The 23,527-nt window shown below is 49.7% G+C and overlaps 2 protein-coding genes across 2 annotated transcripts; one reads left to right on the top strand and one right to left on the bottom strand.

Moving 5' to 3' along the window:
- Positions 1 to 1,891: 1,891 nt before the first annotated feature.
- LOC149284162 (alkaline phosphatase, tissue-nonspecific isozyme-like) lies at positions 1,892 to 8,541 on the top strand. The gene is made up of 10 exons (XM_089497103.1): positions 1,892 to 2,012; positions 3,781 to 3,896; positions 4,430 to 4,604; positions 5,032 to 5,207; positions 5,524 to 5,667; positions 5,954 to 6,023; positions 6,724 to 6,858; positions 7,144 to 7,335; positions 7,639 to 7,758; positions 8,270 to 8,541. The coding sequence occupies exons 2-10, from the start codon at positions 3,783 to 3,785 to the stop codon at positions 8,539 to 8,541; spliced, it is 1,398 nt and encodes a 465-aa protein (XP_089353229.1). The 5' UTR covers positions 1,892 to 2,012; positions 3,781 to 3,782.
- Positions 8,542 to 17,606: 9,065 nt separating this feature from the next.
- Positions 17,607 to 22,238, bottom strand: LOC149284161 (alkaline phosphatase-like). Its single transcript, XM_089497085.1, has 11 exons — positions 22,190 to 22,238; positions 21,838 to 21,957; positions 21,650 to 21,765; positions 20,763 to 20,937; positions 20,436 to 20,611; positions 19,707 to 19,850; positions 19,230 to 19,299; positions 18,913 to 19,047; positions 18,505 to 18,696; positions 18,267 to 18,386; positions 17,607 to 17,878 (listed from the first exon to the last, which is right to left on the bottom strand). The coding sequence occupies exons 1-11, from the start codon at positions 22,227 to 22,229 to the stop codon at positions 17,607 to 17,609; spliced, it is 1,560 nt and encodes a 519-aa protein (XP_089353211.1). The 5' UTR covers positions 22,230 to 22,238.
- Between the last annotated feature and the right edge of the window lie 1,289 nt (positions 22,239 to 23,527).

Below are 23,527 nucleotides of genomic sequence, written 5' to 3'. Positions count from 1 at the left end.
CTTATTGGTTTCTAGAGGTTAAAATGTCTGTCAGTTCCCTGCAACCCTAATGATACATGGAATGAACGGCCAATCAGAAAGAGATGAGCATGCGCACTCCGCTCATACGAGCGCGGAGACAAATCCAGAACCCCATAGATAGAAATCCAGAACCCCATAGATACACTTTAACTCCAGAAGCTGTAACTCTAGAGAACCCCATAGATACACTTTAGCTCCATAAACTCTACAGCAAAATCTAGAAGCTGTAGCTCTGGGACCCCAGAGGCTGTTATTCCAGAATACCCCACCTCTGCCGTAGCTCCAGGACCTCAAGAATGACTGATAAGACGCAATAAAGACGGATATAGGCTGCACTTCAAGTCTCAGCAAAGCCGACCAACAGTTCATATTTTCTCCACAAGATGGCGCTCTGCTCTCTCTTACTTCCTGCCCGACGCGCTGAATGAAGGAGTTGAATGAATGAGTAAAATAAACATTTTAAAACAAAACAAATAAAATGTCATTTATTGTAACCTTTTCTTTTCCAGACTGGATGTGTTTTTTCCCAGTGAGTATGTGCTCTGCAGGGTGACGGACACATAAAGTGATGCCCGGGGGTTGGTCGCTTTATATATTTCACAACGTACAGGGTGGGCAAGCAAACAGCCTGTTAATGCAGGGATTTACATGCTGCCTTTAAGTAAGAGCTGTCTGACCTGTCAAATTCTCACTACAAGGGGCTTCATAGATGGAGCAGAGGCGGATCCAGACACGGGATAACTGGTGCCTCACGACTAACTCAGCTGGACGCGACAAAACAATTAAAACACCAATGGAAAAAATCTTTGGGTGGTGAAAAACATCTTCAAGGCAGTACAGCTGGGAGCACCAGCCCGTGGGATGACGAGAGTATAAGCAGTCGGTAGGTGACAAAGCTGGAAGATTCATGGTTGCTGGATCGTTGCCCTATACAGCTGGCCCGGGGCGTGTTGTTGCAAAGTAAGGAAGACTTTAAAGCTAATAGACAAGTACCCTGCCCCGTGAATCCACCCCGTGCCAGCAGTGGCAGCAGTGACATCCAAGAGAACAGACACACAACTTGCTCCGCACACCTCTGACCCGGGGGCACTGCACACTGCTCCGCACACCTGTGACCGGGGGACACTGCTCCGCACACCTCTGTGACCGGGGGACACTGCTCCACACACCTGTGACCCGGGGGCACAGCACACTGCTCCGCACACCTGTGACCGGGGGACACTGCTCTGCACACCCGTGACCTGGGGACACTGCTCCACACACCTGTGAGCCGGGGGCACAGCACACCTGTGACCGGGGGACACTGCTCCGCACACCTGTGACCCGGGGGCACTGCACACTGCTCCGCACACCTGTTACCTGGGGACACTGCTCACTGCTCCGCACACCTGTGACCCGGGGGCACTGCACACTGCTCCGCACACCTGTTACCTGGGGACACTGCTCACTGCTCCGCACACCTGTGACCGGGGGACACTGCTCCGCACACCTGTGACTGGGGGACACTGCTCCGCACACCTGTGACAGGGGGACACTGCTCCGCACACCTGTGACCGGGGGACACTGCTCACTGCTAAGCACACCTGTTACCTGGGGGCGCTGTGCACTAGCAGAATGCTGCTCTCCTTGTTAATACTTCTGGCCATGGTGGAGATGTCCTCATCGTCCTCATTCCCAGGTAGGGATATGTACCAGATTAACCAGCCTCATCTCTTACTTTCTTAAAGTGCCTTCAGAAATGTTTTGTTTCTTCCCACATAAACTCAGCGATACAAGTTATATGTGCAGCAACCGTGAACTTGCACATTGAGGGTCTCTGTGGCATCTCTGAGATCTAATCCTTCGTGATTCCGCCTTTGCTTGGATTTCAGATCGAGAGAAGGACCCTCAGTACTGGAGAGACCAGGCCCAGCGGACCCTACACCAGTCTTTAAAACTCCAAAAACTAAACACAAAGACAGCAAAAAACCTGATTATATTCCTCGGAGACGGTAGGTGTCAGTGAATTAGAGGTCATGTTGGTGGTTAGGATGTTGTGCTGGTTTTTGGAAGGTTGTGTTGGTGATTGGGAGGTCATGTTGGAGGTTTTGTTGGTGATTAAGAGGTTATGTTGGTGATTAAGAGGTTATGTTGGTGAGTGTAAGGTTGTGTTGGTGAGTAGAGTGCCACCCACTGGTGGTTGGTTTGGTGAGTGAGAGGTTATGTTGGTCATTGAGAGGTCATGTTGGTAAGTGTGAGGTTGTGTTGGTGAGTGGGGCACCATGGTGAGTAGGAGGTTGTGTTGGTGATTGGGAGATTATGTTGGTGAGTGGGAGGTTGTGTTGATGATGAGAAGGTCATGTTGGTTTTTTGGAGGTTGTGTTGATGATTGGGAGGTCATTTTGGTGAGTTGGAGGTTGTGTTGTGATTGGGAGGTCATGCTGGAGGTTTTGTTTGTGATTGGGAGGTCATGTTGGTGAGTAGAGTGCCACCCACTGGTGGTTGGTTTGGTAAATGAGAGGTTGTGTTGGTCATTGAGAGGTAAGTGTGAGGTTGTGTTGTTGAGTGGAGCTCCATGTTGGTGAGTAGGATGTTGTGTTGATGATTGGGAGGTCATGTTGGTGAGTTGGGGTTGTGTTGGTGAGTAGGATGTTGTGTTGATAATTAAGAGGTCATGTTGGAGGTTGTATTGGGAAGTTATGCTGATTTGTTGGAGGTTGTGTTGGTAAGTGGAAGTTTGTATTGGTGATTGGGGGGTCATGTTGGTTTATTGGAGGTTGTATTGATGATTGGGAAGTCATGTTGGTGAGTTAGAGGTTGTGTTGGGAGGTCATGTTGGTGAGTTAGAATGTTTTGTTGATAATTGGGAGGTCATGTTGGTTTGTTGGAGGTTGTGTTGATGAGCGGGAGTTTGTATTGGTCACCCAGACATCACACTGACTTCTGTTACGTGAGGCACATGTAAACATGTTAGGTGCATGTATGAGACGTGACTTCTGTGAAAGGTTAGCTCTGTGCTGTAGGACATTGCGCAATCCAGTGGGGTTTGATTGAAGAAGGATTGGTCGGGTGTGATGGTTTAATAATCCATGACTCCTGACAGAAGCACCAAACTGTCCCGTTTAGCAGGAACTTTAGACTCATCAGGTGCCAAGAGACTGCTGTGACTGCGCTCAGGAACCAGGCGTGTAAATCACACCCAAAATCAGCATCCTTTTATCACATGGACAGTGAAACCGGCCCGGGGTTTAAATATGATGACTTTTGTTCTACCTTTTCCATGAACTCTCCGGCTGTTAGAAACCAGATTCAGCAGATTCTTGGCAATTACTTTCCGAGACAAAGAAGGAAGAAGGAAGCAAAACCACAAAGTGAAAATGTGACAGACGTATTTACATTCTAAAGAATGCTCAAATATTTGCTCAATTCACCCAAAACCCATTTACTTGAAGCTGTAAAATATTCTAATTCCTGCAATTCCTTTGTAAGCATCAGATTTCCTCAGAGGCGGAGCTACCAGAGGGCGTTAAGAGCTGGGGCCCTGTGACAGGGGCCACTGCTAAATATAAAAGCCGCATTAAATCAGGTGGTTAATCCCATTTCATTGCAGTTTAAGTGGTTAGGAGGAATTAGTGAAGGAATTGCTGATACGGACCGTGATATTCTATGTCATTAGCACAGCATGGCTCCCCGTGCAGGGCCTGCACAGAGATGTCAGGGGCCAACACCAAGCTGTGGGTGTTTCTGGGGTCCATGCTCACCCGTCATTCTTTTTTGCAGGAATGGGGGTTTCCACTGTCACGGCGGCCAGAATACTGAAGGGACAGCTGGCCGGACAGAGCGGGGAGGAAACCCAGCTGGAAATGGAAAAATTCCCATTCGTGGCCCTGTCCAAAGTAAGACGGGGTAGCTGTGGAGCTGCATGGCGTGCCCTGCCTCCTCCTGTGTGTACCGGGCCGCGGGGTGCGGGTTTTACCTTAATTGCCTCCACTGGACCAGATTCCCAGCATAATCTGTCTGTACGCCTATGGGGCAGGAGGATCAATTTGTGGGAGCTGAGCCCGGGGGGGTTATTCCTCCTCCACTCATTGGGTTAAATTTCCCACAGCCCTGTAATCAGTGACACAAATCCTGCTGAAACGGTGATCACCGGGTCACCCAGCGGGTGATCTCAAATTCTGGATTATTTGAATTATAGTTATTTATTGGCTGAGAGACTATAAATAATTGGTTTGTGGAAAAAGAGATCGTTGGCCTGGGGTGCAGGGGCATTTAAGAAGCGTTTGTCTGTACCAGGGGCTGTAGGTAGTAGAGTCTGGATCCTGTTTACCCTTCTTAGCTTTTACAGGGTCCCTGGCAGTGTTAACCCTAACTATTGCCTTCCCCCGGCCGTGAAAACCCTAACATGTCTCTGCTGGCCTCATGACAGACATATAACACGGACGCTCAGGTGCCAGACAGTGCCGGTACTGCCACCGCGTTCCTGTGTGGGGTAAAAACCAATAAAGGAACCCTGGGGGTCAGCGCAGCCACGGAGCTCGGAAACTGCAGGTCATCCAAAGGGAACGAGGTCCGATCCATCCTCAGATGGGCAAAGGATGCAGGTGAGACAGCAAAGACCACCAGCGGGGAACCGCCAGGCAAGTCCTCAGCAAACCGGGGAATCTCCCCAGGGCTGACATTTGGACAGGTGTAACAGTTATTTCTGCCCTACCCACCCCACTAACCCGACACACCAGGGTGTGCGTGGAATCATTCTGTGTTGGGGTGTTGGACGTGGCCATGAATAGCAATGGTGGAAAACTCTTACTCAATAGGTATTTCCTAAGACGCTAACTCCACATCCGGTGCTCGCTCCCGCCATGGGGTCTTAGGCGGTACGGAGCTGCCTGTCCCCTCCTTTGTATATAAATAAAAGTAGACTTTACACCCCCTTGGTGCCCCAGCTCTGCCGAGTGAGGAGTCCAAGTGGGATTATTCTTTCACCTACAGCTCATTGTTTAGTGAATAAGCCCCTATGTGTGTCCTTAGGGAAATCGGTTGGGGTGGTGACCACAACACGCGTGACCCATGCTACTCCGGCTGCTGCCTACGCACACAGCGCAGACAGAGACTGGTACTCAGACAGCGACATGCCACCGGAGGCCATTGCTGAGGGCTGCAAGGACATCGCCTGGCAACTGGTGGAAAATGTACCCGACATTGAGGTGGGCTAACTACAGCCAATCACAATCTGCGGTGAGACGCACCAGCCTCCGAGGGGGCATGGGGCTGGTGTTACAGGGCTCCAGGGACCTGGGATGTCTGTCTTCTTTGTGGGCATTTCTAAGTTCCCGCCGGGCCCCTGACTGCTGCCTTGCATGGGGGCTCTCTGGGGGCCTTTCACTGAAAAAAACACTTGATTTTTAGAGGCTTGATATAAGTATAGCTGCTGGGTGAATGCTAGAAGGATCCTATGGCTGGGTCTTTAACATACTTGTTGGCCCTCTAACTGCCATTCAGTATTTACTTTCTGACCCCCAGGTGATCCTTGGAGGGGGGAGGAAATACATGTTCCCGTGGGGGACCCCTGATGTAGAGTTCCCGGATGATCCCAGGTCCAACGGTACAAGGCTTGATGGACAGAATCTAGTCAAAGCGTGGGAAGAGAAAAAAGACCCAAACAAGGTGCCACGGGGTATTTGTATTAGGGGGGGTCTTAAAGTTTTCCCAGACAGCCTGCCTCTCATGATAGGGGCAGTTGGTGTATGGAGCCCATTCTGCAATTACCCTGTAATTCTGAGTTGATTATTTCAACGGGTTCTCTGGTAGACAGGGGCCCGTATAGCAGCCCTAAGAGTCCTCAGTTGGACAACCCATGGTTTGTTCAGCAGGTTCTGCGTCAGCTTCTACCCCAGCTTCTACCCCAGCACAAGCCACAGGCCACACGCTCACTGTACCGTATCTGCCCCAGGTGTCACGCTACGTCTGGACCCGCAGTCAGCTGATAAATCTGGACCCCAACAATGTGGATTATCTGCTGGGTGAGTGTCTATCGACCCTGATGCGAAAAAAATACGTTAAAGAGACACAAAAGTCTAAATTTAGTAAAGCGCTCCCCCTCTAGCACTAAAGTAGTTTTATTCCGGAGCGTCAAAAACCAACGCGTTTCGCTGAAAAGGCTTATTGGGTCAGTGTGACAGGACCCGTCTTTTCAGGGATTATCACATCAGGAGTCACATCACTTTGAGTGTGATACACCGTTAAAAGAGCCGACTGGTCAACCTTGTCCACTGGAAGTACTTTCCCGGTGTCTACTACCCTTTGTGTAAAGCAGAGTTTTCTCACCTGCTGCTTCATCTCGCGCTCGGATTAGTAGTTTCCGTGTATATATTTAAACAATCATCGCACCCACATTTCACACCCTTTAGTTGGGTGTGAGCCACTGGCAGCTCTCCAGCATGTGTTTAACTAAAACGCTATATAAATAAAAGATAATAATAACTCCCAGCACCCCGAACCAGCCTTAAAGTCCAACCTGTGTAAAACCTGGGGGATGTATCTCTTTTTACAGCGCGTTCCGCAGGGTCTGTCAGGAATCACAATCTGCACCTCCTTAAAGACACAAACAAAAGCCCATGGAAAGTTGCTCCAACCTTCTGACTCTTTACGGATCTTGTTGCCCCCGGGGGGGTTGTTATGTAGAATTTTGTGCCCTGGTATTAATCCGTTTGGGTTTTTTAGGTCTCTTCGAACCCGGCGACCTGCGCTACGAGCTGGAGAGAAGGAACTCCACGGACCCCTCGCTGTCCGAGATGGTGCATCACGCCATCCAGATCCTGCAGCGGAACCCGCAGGGGTTTTTCCTGCTGGTGGAAGGTGCAGATTAGAGGGCATTAATACCCTAGGAACTACCCCATGATAGGGAAAATAAAGCCTAAGACACATCTTTGAGGCATAAACATATACATACACACTGTATATAGATATATACCCCGAGTGCAGCAAAATTCATTCATCACCCAGCTTTCCTCTAGAAGGGCAATAACCCCCTCATCATTCCTGTGATCCTCTACAAAGAACAGCTCTAAACCCATTTTTCATGCGGTATATTGCCTCCAAATACCCCAGATCCTCAAACGTGTCATTTTGTCGGAAATCCAGGGGGAAGGATAGACCACGCCCACCATGCGGGTAAGGCCAGCCTATCACTGCACGAGGCTGTGGAGATGGACAGGGCCATCGAGGTGGCAGGAGATCTGACCTCAGAGGAGGACACCCTGACCGTGGTGACCGCCGACCACTCCCATGTCTTTACCCTTGGCGGATACCCCCCTCGAGGGAACCATGTATTAGGTAGGTACCCCAAATCAGAATATTTTACAGCTGCTGGACCTGTTAACAATACCTCCCGTTAATGGTACCAAGTACTGTTCAGGTCCACAGTGGGGCGCTAAATGAACACCGAATTACAGAGAAGTGCGAGTGCGTGGAGGCTTCAAAATACAGGAATAACCCGTAGCGTCCTCTCCGGGGTATCATTACTGCACGGCTGGTTTAAATATTACTCGGTATATTCTTCGCAGGACAATGTGGGACACACAGGCCCATCCCGGGGTATCTGGGAGAAGACATTAATTTTACTATCTCTGCTTTTAGGTCTGGCTGCTGCATTAAGTGACGTTGATGGAAAACCGTACACCGCCATCTTGTACGGAAATGGACCAGGGTTCAAACTGGCGGGAGGCTCACGGGAAAATATCTCAGGAGTGGATACTAGTAAGTGAAAAAGCCCCCAGTAACCAGGTTCTCCAGGAGGATTTCCAGTATGGAATGGGCCCAACCCAGTGTACTAAAGGAGGGCTCCCTATTGAGGCAATTAGGCCTTTAATAACTTGCTTTTATTGGGATTTACTTGCATATCTGGGAACTCTCTGAGTTTGGCCTGAATAGCTGCTTCTCTGGATCACGGCCTGAAAGCTCCAGGACATGGAAGCAGTGGTTAGAGACGCCCCATTGCCCGCCCCTTGTACACTTCCTCCTCCCACCCTGAACAAATATAAGGCGGTTGGAGCTAGCCCCGCCTTCAAGGTAGCAGACCCGCCAGTGGTGTTATTGGCCACACCCACCCACAATGCCAGCCTCCCACTGATGAGATGAGTCCCACCTACCTATGTAATCCGGCTTCCCGTAGAGGGAGAGCTCCAGAGAGCCGGAGACTGGAAGTTCCCAGGGAGGCGTCTTTGGTGTATTTTTATTTCTACTCATGATTTGTTTATTTCCCCAAAAGCTGGTCCCGATTATCGTGCCCAGTCAGCAGTGCCACTGGAATCAGAAACCCATGGTGGCGAGGACGTGGCCATCTTTGCCAAGGGCCCAATGGCGCATCTCTTTCACAGTGTACATGAGCAAAATTATATTCCGTTTGTAATGGCGTACGCAGCTTGTATTGATGAGAACAAGGAGCACTGTGCAGAAAGTAATTTCACCGCTGACTCCACCTCGGTCCTTGCGCATTCCTTTACTTACCTTGTAGTACTCGTGATGTTGCTCGTTCTCTGAGGATTTGGTAGCAACTTGTTAACAACAGGAGGCTCTCCATATCCAACTCAACAGAAGGCTCTCCATATCCAACTCAACAGGAGGCTCTCCATATCAACTCAACAGGAGGCTCTCCATATCCAACTCAACCGAAGGCTCTCCATATCCAACTCAACAGGAGGCTCTCCATATCAACTCAACAGGAGGCTCTCCATATCCAACTAAACAGAAGGCTCTCCCTGTCCAACTCAACAGGAGGCTCTCCCTGTCCAACTCAACAGGAGGCTCTCCCTGTCCAACTCAACAGGAGGCTCTCCATATCCAACTCAACAGAAGGCTCTCCATATCCAACTCAACAGGAGGCTCTCCATATCAACTCAACAGGAGGCTCTCCATATCCAACTCAACAGGAGGCTCTCCATATCCAACTAAACAGAAGGCTCTCCACATCCAACTCAACAGGAGGGTCTCCAATTTTCCATATCAACTAAACAGGAGGATCTCCAACTCTCCATATCAACTCAGCAGGACGGTCTCCATATCAACTCAGCGGGAGGCTCTCCCCATCCAACTCAACAGAAACTCAGTTCTGTATCAAAACTGTGTTATCTCTGTAACGTTGATTTAACCCTTTAGGTGAATTGACCTGCCTGTCCTCTTACTACACGGCAGCTACACATTTGAAACTTTACGTATTATTACTAGACTTGTGCATTCGTCTTCAGGCGAACATGGAAACGAACACGAAGAGTGCGTTTTCGTGTTCGTTCCGAAGACACACCGAAGAGAAGACGGCGGCAGTATAACGTAGGCGAAGACGAAGACACACACCATGAAGATGTTCGTGATTGTCTTCGTCTTCGTCTACCATTCTCCCCCCCTCTTCTAACTTAACTTGTCTTCGCGGCAGTTCCCGGAAGTGGAAATCCGCAGGTTCGCCGTCATGGGTTACAGGGCAGTGCGAATGAGCTTATTGGTCGCCTACAGGGACCTCCTCTGGCATCAACCAATTGGTTGATGCCAGAGGAAGACCCTGCAGGTGACCAATAGGCTCACTCGCACGGTCTTTGTAACCCCTGCCAGCGAACCTATGGATTTCCGCTCCCGTTAACCCCTCCGATGCTGCGTTATCTAACACAGCATCAAAGGGGTTAACGGGAGCGGAAATCCATAGGTTAAAGGGCCGTGCAAGCGACCAATAGGCTCACTTGCACGGTCCCTTAACTCTTTAAAAAATAAAGTTAACCCCTAACTAATTGAACAGGGAGGGAGACCAGTGGGATCTGCCGGGTAAGTTGCAGCATTGAGGTTTTAAAACCCCAATGCTGCAACTTACCCTGCAGATGCCTGTTCGCTCGTACGGACATTTAATTAATTAGACAGGGAGGGAGACCAGTGGGATGTGCCGGGTAAGTTGCAGCATTGGGGTTTTAAAACCCCAATGCTGCAACTTACCCTGCAGATGCCACTGGTCTCCCTCCCTGTTCAATTAGTTAAAGACCAGTGGCATCTGCAGGGCAAGTTGCAGCATTGGGGTTTTAAAACCTCAATGCTGCAACTTACCCTGCCGATGCCACTGGCCTCCCTCCCTGTTCAATTAGTTAAATGTCCGTACGAGCGACTTTATTGTTCGCTCGTATGGACATTTAATTAATTGAACAGGGAGGGAGACCAGTGGGATGTGCCGGGTAAGTTGCAGCATTGGGGTTTTAAAAGTCTGCACGAGCGACCAACAGAGTGGCTCGTGCAGACTTTTAAAACCCCAATGCTGCAACTTACCCGGCACATCCCACTGGTCTCCCTGTTCTATCAGTTAAATGTCCGTAGGAACGACTTTATTGGTCGCTCATAGGGACATTTAACTGATAGAACAGGGAGACCAGTGGGATGTGCCGGGTAAGTTACAGCACCAGGACCCTAAAAGTCTGTACGAGCGACCAATACGAGTCGCTCGTACAGACGTTTAAAATCCCAATGCTACAACTTACCCGGCACATCCCACTGGTCTCCCTGTTCTATCATTTATTAACTGATAGAACAGGGAGACCAGCGGGATCTGCCGGACAATTACGGCACCAGGAGTTTAACAGTCTGAACGAGCGACCCTATTGTTCGCCAGCAGGGGGCTCGTCTGCCATCAACCAATGGCAGACGAGCCCCCTGCTGACGACCAATAGAGTTGCTCATACGGACATTTAAACTCCTGGCGCCAGAGCGGCTTTAACCCCGTTTTAACCCCTTAACCGGGGAAAACGAAGAAAACCCGAACACGAAGAATGTCCGCGAATATTCGCCCGAAGAGAAGACAGGACCAGGCGAATATTCGTGGAATACAAAGGTTTTTTTTTGGCCGAAGACGAGCACGAAGACGAACACGAAGAGCCCCCTGGTGCCCAAGTCTAATTATTACTAATAAAATCTGCCTCCTAGTCTTGCCAAACTTTTTGCCTCTTTTGTTACTTTCCTTAGGAAACAAGTCTTTTGACGTCTTCGCACGTCTCATAAATTTGTGTTTGTGAAACATTTTGCTCGCTTAATGCATCTGCATGAGACACGAGGGGCTCTTCCTGCCCCTGAATTAGCTAATCCAGCGAACAAATATAAAGGGATTTTCTTTCTTGGCCCGACAGCCGCTGATTTGCATGTAGTTTCCCTGAGACAAAGAAGAGGCCGTAAAACAGAAAGAAGAGGCCGGCCGCTCGCTAATTCCTCCCCAGGAATCTTGTGATTATTCAAAGCTCGGGGCGCTCATCCTCTTGCCCGGCGGGTTAACCTTTTGCTTCCTGGCTGCCTTTAATAAAGCATTTCATTCCACCCGTGTTTAGAATCGAATGTGGATTCCACTTTTAGCGATCGACTTCTTCTCATTTTGCGTTTATCCGGCGTTTGGAGGGTCTTTGGTTTCGGGGTACCCCTGGTGTATGACCATGAGATATTAGGGTCCCTCTAAACCTTCCGGGGTCAACTGCTTCGTGGCTCATCTTCATTGGTTAATCGGCTTTTGTTGATTGTTTGTTTATGGAGCTCAGTAAAAAAGGATTAGAGCGCAGTGCACTCGGGGGCGAGAGCGTAGCGATCCCTTCATTAAATATAAAAAGAGACCTTTGCAGAGGTGAGATTACTAAACGGTATAACGCTATATGGAGACAGCGGCGCAGCGTAGCGCCATATGCCGAGGGCCAGTTTATCCTAGATAACCGGGACTTTGGCGCGATGCTCTGCCGTTCTGGGAATCAAATGACGAGCAGCTTTTATCTTTAACCCCATTAGTGACAAAAAGCAGGAGATTAAACAGACGGACAGAAAGCGCTCCCAGGATACAGGGGTTAAGGGCAGGGACCCCCTGGCGGCTTTCATTTACTAATTAGGACACAGAAAGTTAATATCCAGAATCGCGAGTTTTGGACGATTTTCCGGATGTTTCAGAAACAACAGCTGGAAAGCGAAGATATCCGGGGTGCGGATTAGACGAGTTCAGGCAAAACAGCAAACTCGGTCCCAGAAGCTCAGTTAATATTAGAAATATCAATAAATATTATTAGTAAATATTAGAAAAATCAATAAATAGTAATATTAGTAAATATCAGTTAATATTTGGAAATATCAGTAAATATTGTTAGCAACTATTAGAAAAATCAGTGAATAATAGTAATATTAGTAAATATCGGTACATATCGGGTAACTGATGCAGCCAAACACCCACAAGATGGTGGGAAAACTCTTAAAATTCCACAAACTCTTCCCGTTGCTCCGGTAACGAGAATCCCAGAGGAGAAACAAGGTGATTTCCGGAGCGATAAAACAAGCTGGCCACGCTTAACGGTCACTGTTATTCTGGTAGCGTGTTACACACGCCAATTAAACACGTGTCTCACCTGGGGATGCGCTTCTAAGCATAGAATATATGAAAATGCCAGACGGTTTAACACTAACCCTTACTTGGACTGTAAGCTCTTAAGGCAAGGACCTCCTATTCTAATGTATTCATGCGTCTTGTACCCTGTTCCTGATTTATGGCATATTCTCCAAAAACCCAGGGGTTAAAAAGATAAGATTATAAGGCTCTAATCTGTTAAAATGTACCCAGGGGCCGCCCAGGAACACTTTGGGAAAAGGATTGTTCCTTAAAGGGAATCGGTAACTCCCATCACTCCGTAATCCCACCTCCACGCGCATATAAAGTCTTTTAGGGAGTGAGAAGGGTTAATTGTTGTTAATTAATAAATGAGCTCATTAACAGCCCTCTATTTATACAGAGAGAATGGCAGGGAGCGCGTAGCTGGCTGCTGGATCAGGGTAAGGGCTTTTCTCGGCACTCGGGGGGGGGGGGTCGGTGTTGACAGTTTGAGGATTTCATGTCATTTTTCACTTTTCTGCTGCCCAGAGCTGGTTTTGGGGTGTTTTGTGCTATTAAGAGGGCCTGAGTTTAGATCGGTGTGGAAATACCTTTATTACTCTACAGGGTGTATGTGCTTGAAATGTGTGGGCAATTCTGGAGCTAATGGTGGTACAATCCATAGGAAGTGTTATGATTTCCATGGTAACTGCTCCACTTGAACCCTAGACTAGGGTGACCATGAGCCATTTTCTCCAAGGATGAATGTTTAACCCTTTGCTGGCTGACGTGTAAAGTGCTGCCCCTTGCAGTACGCGGGGTGAATATGTGTGTGGAAGGTGGGGGTGCATGGAGTAGAATGTTTGGGGGGGGGGTGCGTATGGTGACCACATTTTATTTCTGTCATTCAGGGACACACTATAAAGCGCATGAGCTTACACACACAAGTGTGCTGCCGATGTATACAGAAATATTAGACACTGCTGACAATATACATAAATTTTATACCGAAAAAAAATGGACCATACGCAAGCATTTCCTTGGGCCCCGGGCCACGCTCCCTACCATGCAATCACTCCCTCCGCTACCACACCAAAAAAATATATATTTTCCACGCTGACTGCAGATTAGGGGAAGACTGTGAGAATCAGTGCAGTCTTCCCTCCTTCTGACTCCGTGACATTGAGAGGTCCTCTCCCCCGTAATTATCACCAGAATCCCTTTGTCCCCTCATTCACTAAGCCATACCACTATTCTCTTTTTTACTTCCTGTAGTTCAGGTATAGATCAAATAAACACATAAAACAGCACTTGCATGTATAGATCAACTGAATAAGACATACAAACCCTATAATTACAGGCATACATAAATAATGTATGGAAACATAGCCAGCACAGATCAACACATGAACACACAAACCCAGCTTTGCATGTATAGATCAATTGGAATTCTCATGTGAACTCAGTACTGAAGGTTTAGATAAAAATAAACAGAATCAGACATACAAATCATGTATTTGCAGGTATACAATAATAATGTATGGAAACATAGCATTGCAGGTATAGATCAACTGGAAATTACATATAAACTCAGCATTGCAGGTACAGATCAAAAACACATGGAAACAGCATTGCGGGTATTGATCAACTGAATAAGACGTACAAACCCTGTATCTGCAGGTAAACATAAATAATGTACGGACATATAGATAAAACCCTAAATCACAGGTATAGCTCACAGGTTGCATTCCCCAAAGCCAGCCCTGGCATCCACGCTGTCCACATAGAACCCGACCAGCACCCAAATTACATACAGAGGACTTGCCATCTTAGTCCCCAAACAGCCCGTCCTGTGTCATCTTTGTCCCATAAACACCCTGCCTGTACCATCTTGGTCCCCAAGGCTCAAACACCCTGCTTGTGCCATTGTTGCCTTACTACAAATCAATCACACTAGCTAACCCCCCCTCTCTCCCTTCTCACTAGCTAACCGCCCCCCTCTCCCTTCTCACTAGCTAACCGCCCCCCTCTCCCTTCTCACTAGCTAACCCCCCCTCTCTCTCACTTCTCACTAGCTAACCCCCCCTCTCTCTCCCTTCTCACTAGCTAACCCCCCCTCTCTCTCCCTTCTCACTAGCTAACCCCCCTATCTCTCTCCCTTCTCACTTGCTAACCCCCCCCCCGTAGTTTACATACCTTGTAGAAGTCCTGCGAGGCCTCTGCCTTTCTGTTCTGACGCGATGCGCGCTGCTTCACTGCTGAGCGCCTGCATATGACGTCATATGCCGGCGCTCAGAAGGAAATGCCGGCACCGCGACCGAGCTGGAGGCCTTGCGGAGGAGAGTGAGAGGCGCTGAGCGGATGCTGAAAACTTCGTGAGCGACCGCACGGCGCCTCTCTCTCTCCTCCGCGTCAGAAAAAAAACGACTGCGTTTAAATGAGGCTGCCCGGGACCTAAAGTCCCATTGCGGGGCTGACCGGGACATGTGGGCCCCGGGTGCATGGAGCAGAATGTTGTGTGTGGGGGGGTTGCATGGAGCAGAATGTTGTGTGTGTGTGTGGGGGGTTGCATGGAGCAGAATGTTGTGTGTGTGTGTGGGGGGTTGCATGGAGCAGAATGTTGTGTGTGTGTGTGGGGGGTTGCATGGAGCAGAATGTTGTGTGTGTGTGTGGGGGGTTGCATGGAGCAGAATGTTGTGTGTGGGGGGGGTTGCATGGAGCAGAATGTTGTGTGTGGGGGGGGTTGCATGGAGCAGAATGTTGTGTGTGGGGGGGTTGCATGGAGCAGAATGTTGTGTGTGGGGGGGGTTGCATGGAGCAGAATGTTGTGTGGGGGGGTTGCATGGAGCAGAATGTGTGTGTGTGTGTGGGGGGGTTGCATGGAGCAGAATGTGTGTGTGGGGGGGGGGGTTGCATGGAGCAGAATGTGTGTGGGGGGGGTTGCATGGAGCAGAATGTTGTGTGTGGGGGGGGTTGCATGGAGCAGAATGTTGTGTGTGGGGGGGGTTGCATGGAGCAGAATGTTGTGTGTGGGGGGGTTGCATGGAGCAGAATGTTGTGTGTGGGGGGGGTTGCATGGAGCAGAATGTTGTGTGTGGGGGGGGTTGCATGGAGCAGAATGTTGTGTGTGGGGGGGGTTGCATGGACCAGAATGTTGTGTGTGTGGGGGGGGTGCACGGAGTAGAATTTTTAGAACTGGTTATTTTTGGACACTTGTAATTTTTTGATAACTTTGGCCGATTTCAGCTTCTGCCAGGACTCGGCGTCTGAATATTAAACTCCGGCTGATGCCGAAATCCTCCCTCCGCCAAACCCTTTCATCTGGTTCTGAGGAGTGGGACTGTGATCCCGGTAATAGGGGGGGAATAACCCCTCGCTGACCAGCTCCTCGGGACCGCCGCTCATCATTTTGTGGTATTTTTCACACTGAGAATATCGGCCGCTGTTGTCCCTGATATTTGAATTGTGCAGCAAGATAAAGCCTCTGAATTTCGAGGCGGGAAGAGGAGCTGATTAATGTTGATGTGCAGGAGGGGGCCGCGAGACCCCGGGGTAAAAGCCTGGGCCATCAGTCCTGTACGTGAGAACTCGGCGGCCGATGCTGGGGGCCACGTCGGCTTCTGTTGATTTTGGGAAAGTGATTCTAGGCTTTTGCCACCAAATTGAGTTATCATCCGGGCCGGAAGGGGTATGACAAGCGCCAAGTAAACTGCTGGCTGGTTATTGGGGAAGCAGGAGGCGCGTGTTATCATACAACAAACAGCGGGGTTCCTGCCGATTATGTTTAATGTAATCAAATAGCGGGGGGGGGGGGGGGAAGCTACAAAAATAAAGCAAAACAATGGGAAGGAGGGACCTGGCAAGGATATCGCGCTCAATGTCACCCCCGGAGACAATGCTGCCCTTTCAAAGATTCTGAACTGAAGCGTTCCCCATTAGAACGGCTCAGACTCGGAGAAGACGTTCCGTCTCCCAGCAGAGGCGGTGATTTGGGGTTCTGGCTGGAGGCTCTCGGATACTTAAAAGATTATTGGATTCAGTAAAAGTTCCTCTTCTGAATACTAATAACACTGATGTGACCGGCATGGCACCGGCACGAACCTGGCCACCAGCTGCCAAACAGTGTAACGCTGACTGGGGGGGACCCTGCGGCCGGGTTCTTGTGTAACGCCGACTGGGGGGACCCTGCGGCCGGGTTCTTGTGTAACGCCGACTGGGGGGGACCCTGCGGCCGGGTTCTTGTGTAACGCCGACTGGGGGGGACCCTGCGGCCGGGTTCTTGTGTAACGCCGACTGGGGGGGACCCTGCGGCCGGGTTCTTATGTAACGCTGACGCGGGGCCCTGCTCGTTGTAGGCATTGACAGGTTAAGGGGGGGCGTCGGTGGGTAGAACTGGCCGTGTCTGGCATGCGGTTAAACATTTCCTATTAGTAAACCTTTGACCCCGAGTTCCATCGCCAGTAGAAATGTTTTACGAAGGGCAGAGGGCCCCGAGGCGTCACAAGGAGTCCCTACGGGAGTTATTGGGAATTATCCGGAATATATAATGGGGGGTGGGGGGGTGTTGGGTAATTAATCGCGGGATGGTTTTAATAATTCAGACAGACGTGGTGGCGGGGCAGATTCGTGCCTTTTTATTACTTTGAGCCGAACAGGCGGCTGATTAAAAAGCGCTCGTGAGAATCGCCATGAAGATAATAATCCCCAAATATATAAGATTGAGATAAAAAGTGGTTTGTGGATCGTGGAACGTTTAAAACATAACGGCTTCGTGAATCGCCTTCAATGTACCGAACGTTAACTGTGCCGTCCAGTGCCGGGGAGAGCGGCGTCGATGTGCTGAACGCGCCACAATGGCCCCGGTGTTGCTGTAGTTCTGCCCTGACTGGGAGGGTAATTAGAGATGTGACTGTAGACCCTGGGGAATCACCATGTTGGGCACAAGCGGCGCCGTATGAGCGGCCAATCTCCGAGCCGCGGCTCCCTCCGCCAAATGGAGACAGAAATCTGATTTGGATCTAATGGGGAGAATCGGGGGCGGCAGCGGCTGGGTGGCAGTTCCCTGTTGGCTCCAATTATGGTGCCGTCACCGCGGCCTCTTCATTAGCTGGATCCTGGAGGTAAATTCCTTTCCTGAGGGAGGTTCCTGGACGGGGGTTTTAACAGCGGCGAGACGTTCTCCGTGGAGGTTTTGCAGACTGACGGTGTACTCTGTGCATCTGGAGGTAGATCTACTTCCCTGAAATCAAATTCAAAACAAGAAGCGGAGCGCGAGGACAGACAGCACCGCGGAGGCCAGCGTCACGGAGGCCGGATCCCCCGGGGCCGCGCTCTTGGCACTGCAGTGCTCCCGGTTTGTTCCTACGCACGACGCGTACGCCATAACGTGGGGGATGTAGTTCTGTTCGTGGACTCCGTGCAGAAGATGCGCCATGGGGCCCTTGGCAAAGACCGCCACGTCCTCCCCGCCGTGCGTCTCCATCTTCAGGGGCACGGCTGACTGAGCCTGATAGTTCATGTGATCTGCAGGAAGGGGAGAGAGGGGTTAATGGCGTATACGGGGTAATGTTGTTGTGGGTGTGGCTAAGTCATGGTACTACCCACAATGCAATATTGCGCACCGGGGAGGAAATACCTGCCCTTGCCTGGAATTGCTGCTGGTTATTCCAGGGTCTTTAATTATCACTAACCGGTAATAGAGGATTCCGGCCAGGTAGGAGACCCCATTACCCGGACATCCACCGGAATCCTAATTACCATCTGAATGGAACACTGACCCCCCCCCCGGGGCGACGGACACCCCCACCCCCCGGGGTGACGGACAAAATCCCCCCCCCCCACCCAGGACGACCGCTCTCTTCTTGAGTCCTGTCCACATTACACTTTAAAGCAAATGCCGCCGTTTACTCACTGAAATCCACCGTGGAAACGTTCTCTCGAGACCCCTCCACCATCTTGTACCCGGGGCCGTTGCCGTACAGGATGGAAGTGAATGGCTTCTGGTCCACGTCGCTTAAGTCTGGCGCTAAACCTGCACGGGGAGGAAATTCCAATAAATCCATGGAATCTGGTGCCAGGGAAATAATAGCTTTGGCATTCGAGGGTTAATTTACCCAATAGCTGTAGATGCCCAAATTAAACTTTCTTACCAAAAATGGGGTTTCCTCTGTAAGTGTATCCTCCAAAGGTGAAAACATGAGAGTGATCGGCAGTGACGACCGTCAGGGTGTTGTCTTCGCTGGTCTTGTTGGCGGCCACTCCGATGGCGATGTCCATCTGCACGGCCTCCGTCAGGGCCTGCTTGGCCTTCCCCTCGTGGTGTCCGTGGTCAATTCTACCCCCTGAACATCAAAAGTGAATTACTGGCTCGTAATTCTGCAGCCAATCGCTTGCAGCCGGCATCTGGCCGGAGTCTGTAAAATGGCGGCTTCCACACGGTAAAAACCAAGACGTGAGAAAAATCCCAGCGTTTGGCTTCACGGCGTGGTAGCGAATTCTGCCAGACGCGCGATTTAAGGAATATTTAAGCCTCGCAGACTTGGGTTTGCAAGTTTTACCTTCAACAAGTAAAAAGAAGCCATTTGGGTTTTTTGTCAAAATATCGATGGCGACAGCAACCATTTCTGGCAAAGACGGGTCTGAAGCCTGGTTTCTGTCCAATTCGTACATCATGTCGACGGGTTCAAACAGACCTGCAGCAGAAATCGACCAATAAAATGCCCCCCGCGATGACACATGGGTCTAACGTTATGAATTGGGGATATAGCCCGGGAGAGGCGGCGGGTGTGGTTTTACCCGTTAAGCGTGCCTTAAATGTATTGGGGGGCCCTAGACGTTTAAACCGGGGTCAGGAGAAGCCCATGGCCAAACTCACCAAGTAGATAATCCACGTCCTGTGGCCTCACAGCCATCAGCTGATCGCGGTTCCAGACGTAACGGGCGGCCTGTAAAGAACGGCATGTTTACGGTGAAGGTCACGGCGGTCTCTGGCTCAGACATTCCACTGCAGGGACGTGTGAACTCTCCTGACACATTTACCTTCTCTGATGCCTCCACTCATACAATTGTATCTAACTGTGACTGAGATTAATGGGCCTTTCTGTCTGCAGGAACCAAGATGGCCAACATTGGCCCACATGAACGCAGGTCTATACGGGACCAAGAGGTGTACTCTGCGCTGTGTAAAACAGGTAATATCCCCAGCTCCGTTGGCCATTTAGGAATTTCCATGAGGGGTCGGGGTCGGGGGTCCCAGATTTATCTTTCTCCCCCTGAATACGGGAGTCAGGAGGTGTCCTGTTCTGATGTAGAGGAACACGGGACTGACCTAGATTGGGGACAGCTGTCTCACCTGCTTGTTGGGCTTGTTGTCCATCCAGACTTTAGTCAGATTCAGTCCATCCAGTCGCGTGCCGTTTGCCTTTGGGTCATTGGGGTATTCCACATCTGGGGTATTTTTGGGGTACATGTACTTCCTCCCTCCCCCCATAATAACCTGAAAGATAGAGGCTGCAGTGGGCCGGCAGATTCACTTTATTTATTTTTTTCTAGTGAAAATGCTGGTATTGAAACTAACGTTCAGCCTCACAGCTCCAGGAAAGGTGAGTGTGAGCTCTGCGGCCCTGATGAGCCGGTGAAGAGCGTATAATGACGTGTTTTTTAAAACGCTGAAAAGTTCCAAACCGGCTTCAAACATTAAGAATAAAAATTTTCTGGAAAATGTCAGCAAACGTTCTCGGGTCCTTCTCTGTGCCAAGACAGGCGTTTGCCATCTAAAGCTGCCGCTCCGGTAAGTTAGACATGTGTCAGTGAAACCAGAAGGACAAGTCTCCCCATTCAGTTTGTCCAGTCCCTCTTTTCTAGGAGGTCAGAATGTTTGCTGGGTATGAGGGGATCGCAGGGTTCTACAGCCCTAAAAGCCCCAATAATGTGTATAGATACAGAAGGAAACGGCTTTATAAATTAAACGGGGTAAATAAAACCCATTCTTCTTCTAAATGCCCTCCCCCAGCCACACCTCTAACCACACCCCCTAAACAAAAGTGCCCCTCTGGCTCAGATTGTTGGGAGTTTCACTTACGTCTATGCTGGGGATGTTATACATGAGCTGCCACGCGATGTCTTTGCACCCCTGGTTAATGGCGTCGGGCGGCATCTCGTTGTCCGAGTACCAGTCCCGGTTAACAGAGTGGGCGTAGGACGCGCTGGGAGTGGCGTGGTTAACTCTGGTCGTTGTTACTACCCCAACAGACTTTCCTGAGGGGGGAAACATCAGGAAGAATATTCAAAACTGACATTCCACTGGTTTCCATGGCGATTTCTTCACACTTCAGAATCTGCCTATGGCCTGATCACGGCGGGCTGTAACGTCCAAGTACCCCGCCGCTCCCTGTATCCGCAGCCTCACCTGCTTGCTTGGCCCATTTCAGGATGGAGTCCACCTCGTTGCCCTTCGTGGTATTGCAGTGACCCCGTACCGCTGCAGCGTTCACCCCAACCGTGCCCTCGTTGGCTTTTACCCCACATAAATATGCAGTGGCTGTGCCTGCGCTGTCGGGTACCTGCGCGTTTGTGTTATACGTCTGCAAGGAAACGGATTTGTGGTTAGTTTTTAAGTTGCCCCCATCGGTTGCTTTGTAGCCCTGCGCTTCCCAGCCAGTGCCTCCTACTGGGTGAAAAGGGAAGTGACTGGGGAGGACTGGGGGATCCATTATCTTTACTACCACCATCTCCAAATTAACCCCTGCCTTCCCTCCACTGTGAAGCTGACATATCCAACACTTTTCAACTAAGTTTCTGAGATGTAACTGTAAATCGGTGCTAAAAAGGACTATTTTAGTTTTCCCAGAAAGCCTCAATCAATAGTTCTGAATGTGGGATTCTGGGCAGTGCGTTCTGCTGCATGCACCTGAGTAATGGCACATTGTGGCTTGTGGGGTTCCCTAGGGCCGGTTTCTATTGCTGGTCTGTGCTGAAATAGACTTTCTGCCCCCAGAAGGTGAGAGAATCCCCTTGATGAGGTTAATGGTGCGATTTTCCCCGGGAAAGATCAAGTCAGATTTAGAAATGTGGCTGCCGACCAAGGACTGGATGGCCCAAAGGTGGTTTATGTGGGGTCTGCTGGTGGCTTAAAACAAGGATTCTCATTGCTGCAAATTGGTCACTAAGGTGTCTGGAACGGCTAAAACAAATAGGAAAGTCTCTTGCAGAGTGTGCTAAGACAGCAGGCTTTCAATTCATTTCCTTTTATCTGGGAGACCGTACATTCTGTTAGAAGGTCATGTTCAGCCTCACCTTTGCCAACGCGACGTGAGGAAACTTGTCCATTTCCAGGTGGGTCTCTTCTCCAGGATACCCAGCAAGCTGTCCCTTCAATATTCTGGTAGCAGTCACTGTTGGCACCCCCATTCCTGAAGAAAGAGCGCCCAGTTTAATAAAACTTGTCTCTCGCAATGGTGCAAGGACATCTTGACTTGACTTACCATCTCCGAGGAACATGATGACATTCTTGGCAATCTTGGTGTTTAGGTTCTGAAGATCAAGGGCTTGTTTCAAGGTAACCTGAGCCTGTCGGCGCCAGTAATCGGGATCCTTCTCTCTTTCTACATATAGAAAACCAGAAACAGATCAATGGGCTTTGTTCCGTGGCTATAAAGATAATGTTTTAAAGACAGATCTTATATTTTCTCCTGGGCTATCGACGGCATTCCCTACATTACTGGAGCAGACGGCAGAAACCATAAATGTTGGCTTTGAACGGCATCCTAAAGATTGTGGAACAGTGAAGGTCTCCCGACCGTTTAAAATGGAATTCTCTTCTCCCTGGACACTTACCCGGAAAGGTCCATGACAGCTTCGCAACCACCAGCAGCATCCAAAATCTCGGCACCATCCTGTCTCCCCGGAGCCCAAACATCCAAACTCAGAAAAGCTCCAGCACTTTCTGAACGCCCCTATAGCAGAGAAAAGGAAATATTACACTAGTACGTGACATTGGCTTCATCGTGCTCGACCAGCAGTGGACTTTGGGTAGATGTTAATAGGAGGCTCCTTATGCTCCTCCAGACCCAAAGCGAATGATCTGACCCATTCACTCACTTTTACAATCAAGCAAATCTTCACGGGGAGAATGGAAGGATCGGTCCTAATGCAGACTTTTTTTATAATGGTTACACGCCTAGTGTAATAGGACATCCTAATCTGCTCAGTGACTGCCTATCTGCTGCCTTTCTATGGTTCTTATGAATTCAGACAGTTCAGGCAATCTGGAGATCTGGTTACCAGAACCATTAAACACAAGACCTGGTGAACTGGCGCAGTGTACCACCAACCACGAGTGAACCCAAAGTGCATTTCAAACAAGTGGCCGAATGCATGAAAGCATTTGAAGCCCCTATTCATAGAAAAATGTGTCCTGTCCGAGGGTGATGGGCAGAGGGCTTTTATGGAATATGTATTGGCATGATTAATGATTTCTGGCCACCAGTGCTCTAATTGTGTTCTGAAGCCAAAGATACCCTGCGGGGAACTCAAGACCCAAACAACGGGCTGTTGGTATGAAGTGAGTGACTTCTGACCCAGAGACCATCCGGGTGGTCTACATAGTCCCAGTGCATGGGAAGAAATGCCTCGTGTCACGGATTCCTCTGTTCATTGTCAGAACATTGGCTCGGTTTAAATCTGATTAATCTGGGTTTCCCCTGAAAGCTTAAACTCCCGCTGTAAAGAATATTTTCAAAACCTGTATCTCTGGGCAGCCCATGGTTCTCGAGTGAAGATAATGTGTTAATTCCCAGAATTACATCAAAATTCCCACCATGCTCTTATACTAAAACCATGCTGGCTGCCGTTCACCCTCCACCTCCTCAATGACCCAGGTCTCCCCGTTCAGCTTTAACCCGACGCGATCTACAGATGATCTCCTGGCTACCCATTACACCACTGGACAAGTTCCTGAGGCCACTCAGCTACTTACCCCGCCAGCCTACAGGTGAAGTAACACAAACACATCAGCACAGTGAAGGCGATGATGGAGCAGACCACAGTGGTGATGACCAGGTTCGTTTCATTGCTCAGGGTCATGGTGAGCGTTTGCTCTGCAGCTCAGCAGAACCAGAGACCTGTCTGCTTCTCTGCCTCGCTCCCTGCCTGTAAATCATTCCCTGTCAGCAG

This window comes from Sceloporus occidentalis, unplaced genomic scaffold (assembly GCF_023333645.1).
Source record: "Sceloporus occidentalis isolate IW3139 unplaced genomic scaffold, rSceOcc1.0.p SCAF_98, whole genome shotgun sequence".
Lineage (NCBI taxonomy): Eukaryota > Metazoa > Chordata > Lepidosauria > Squamata > Phrynosomatidae > Sceloporus > Sceloporus occidentalis.
This window is presented reverse-complemented; position numbering and strand designations above follow the sequence as displayed.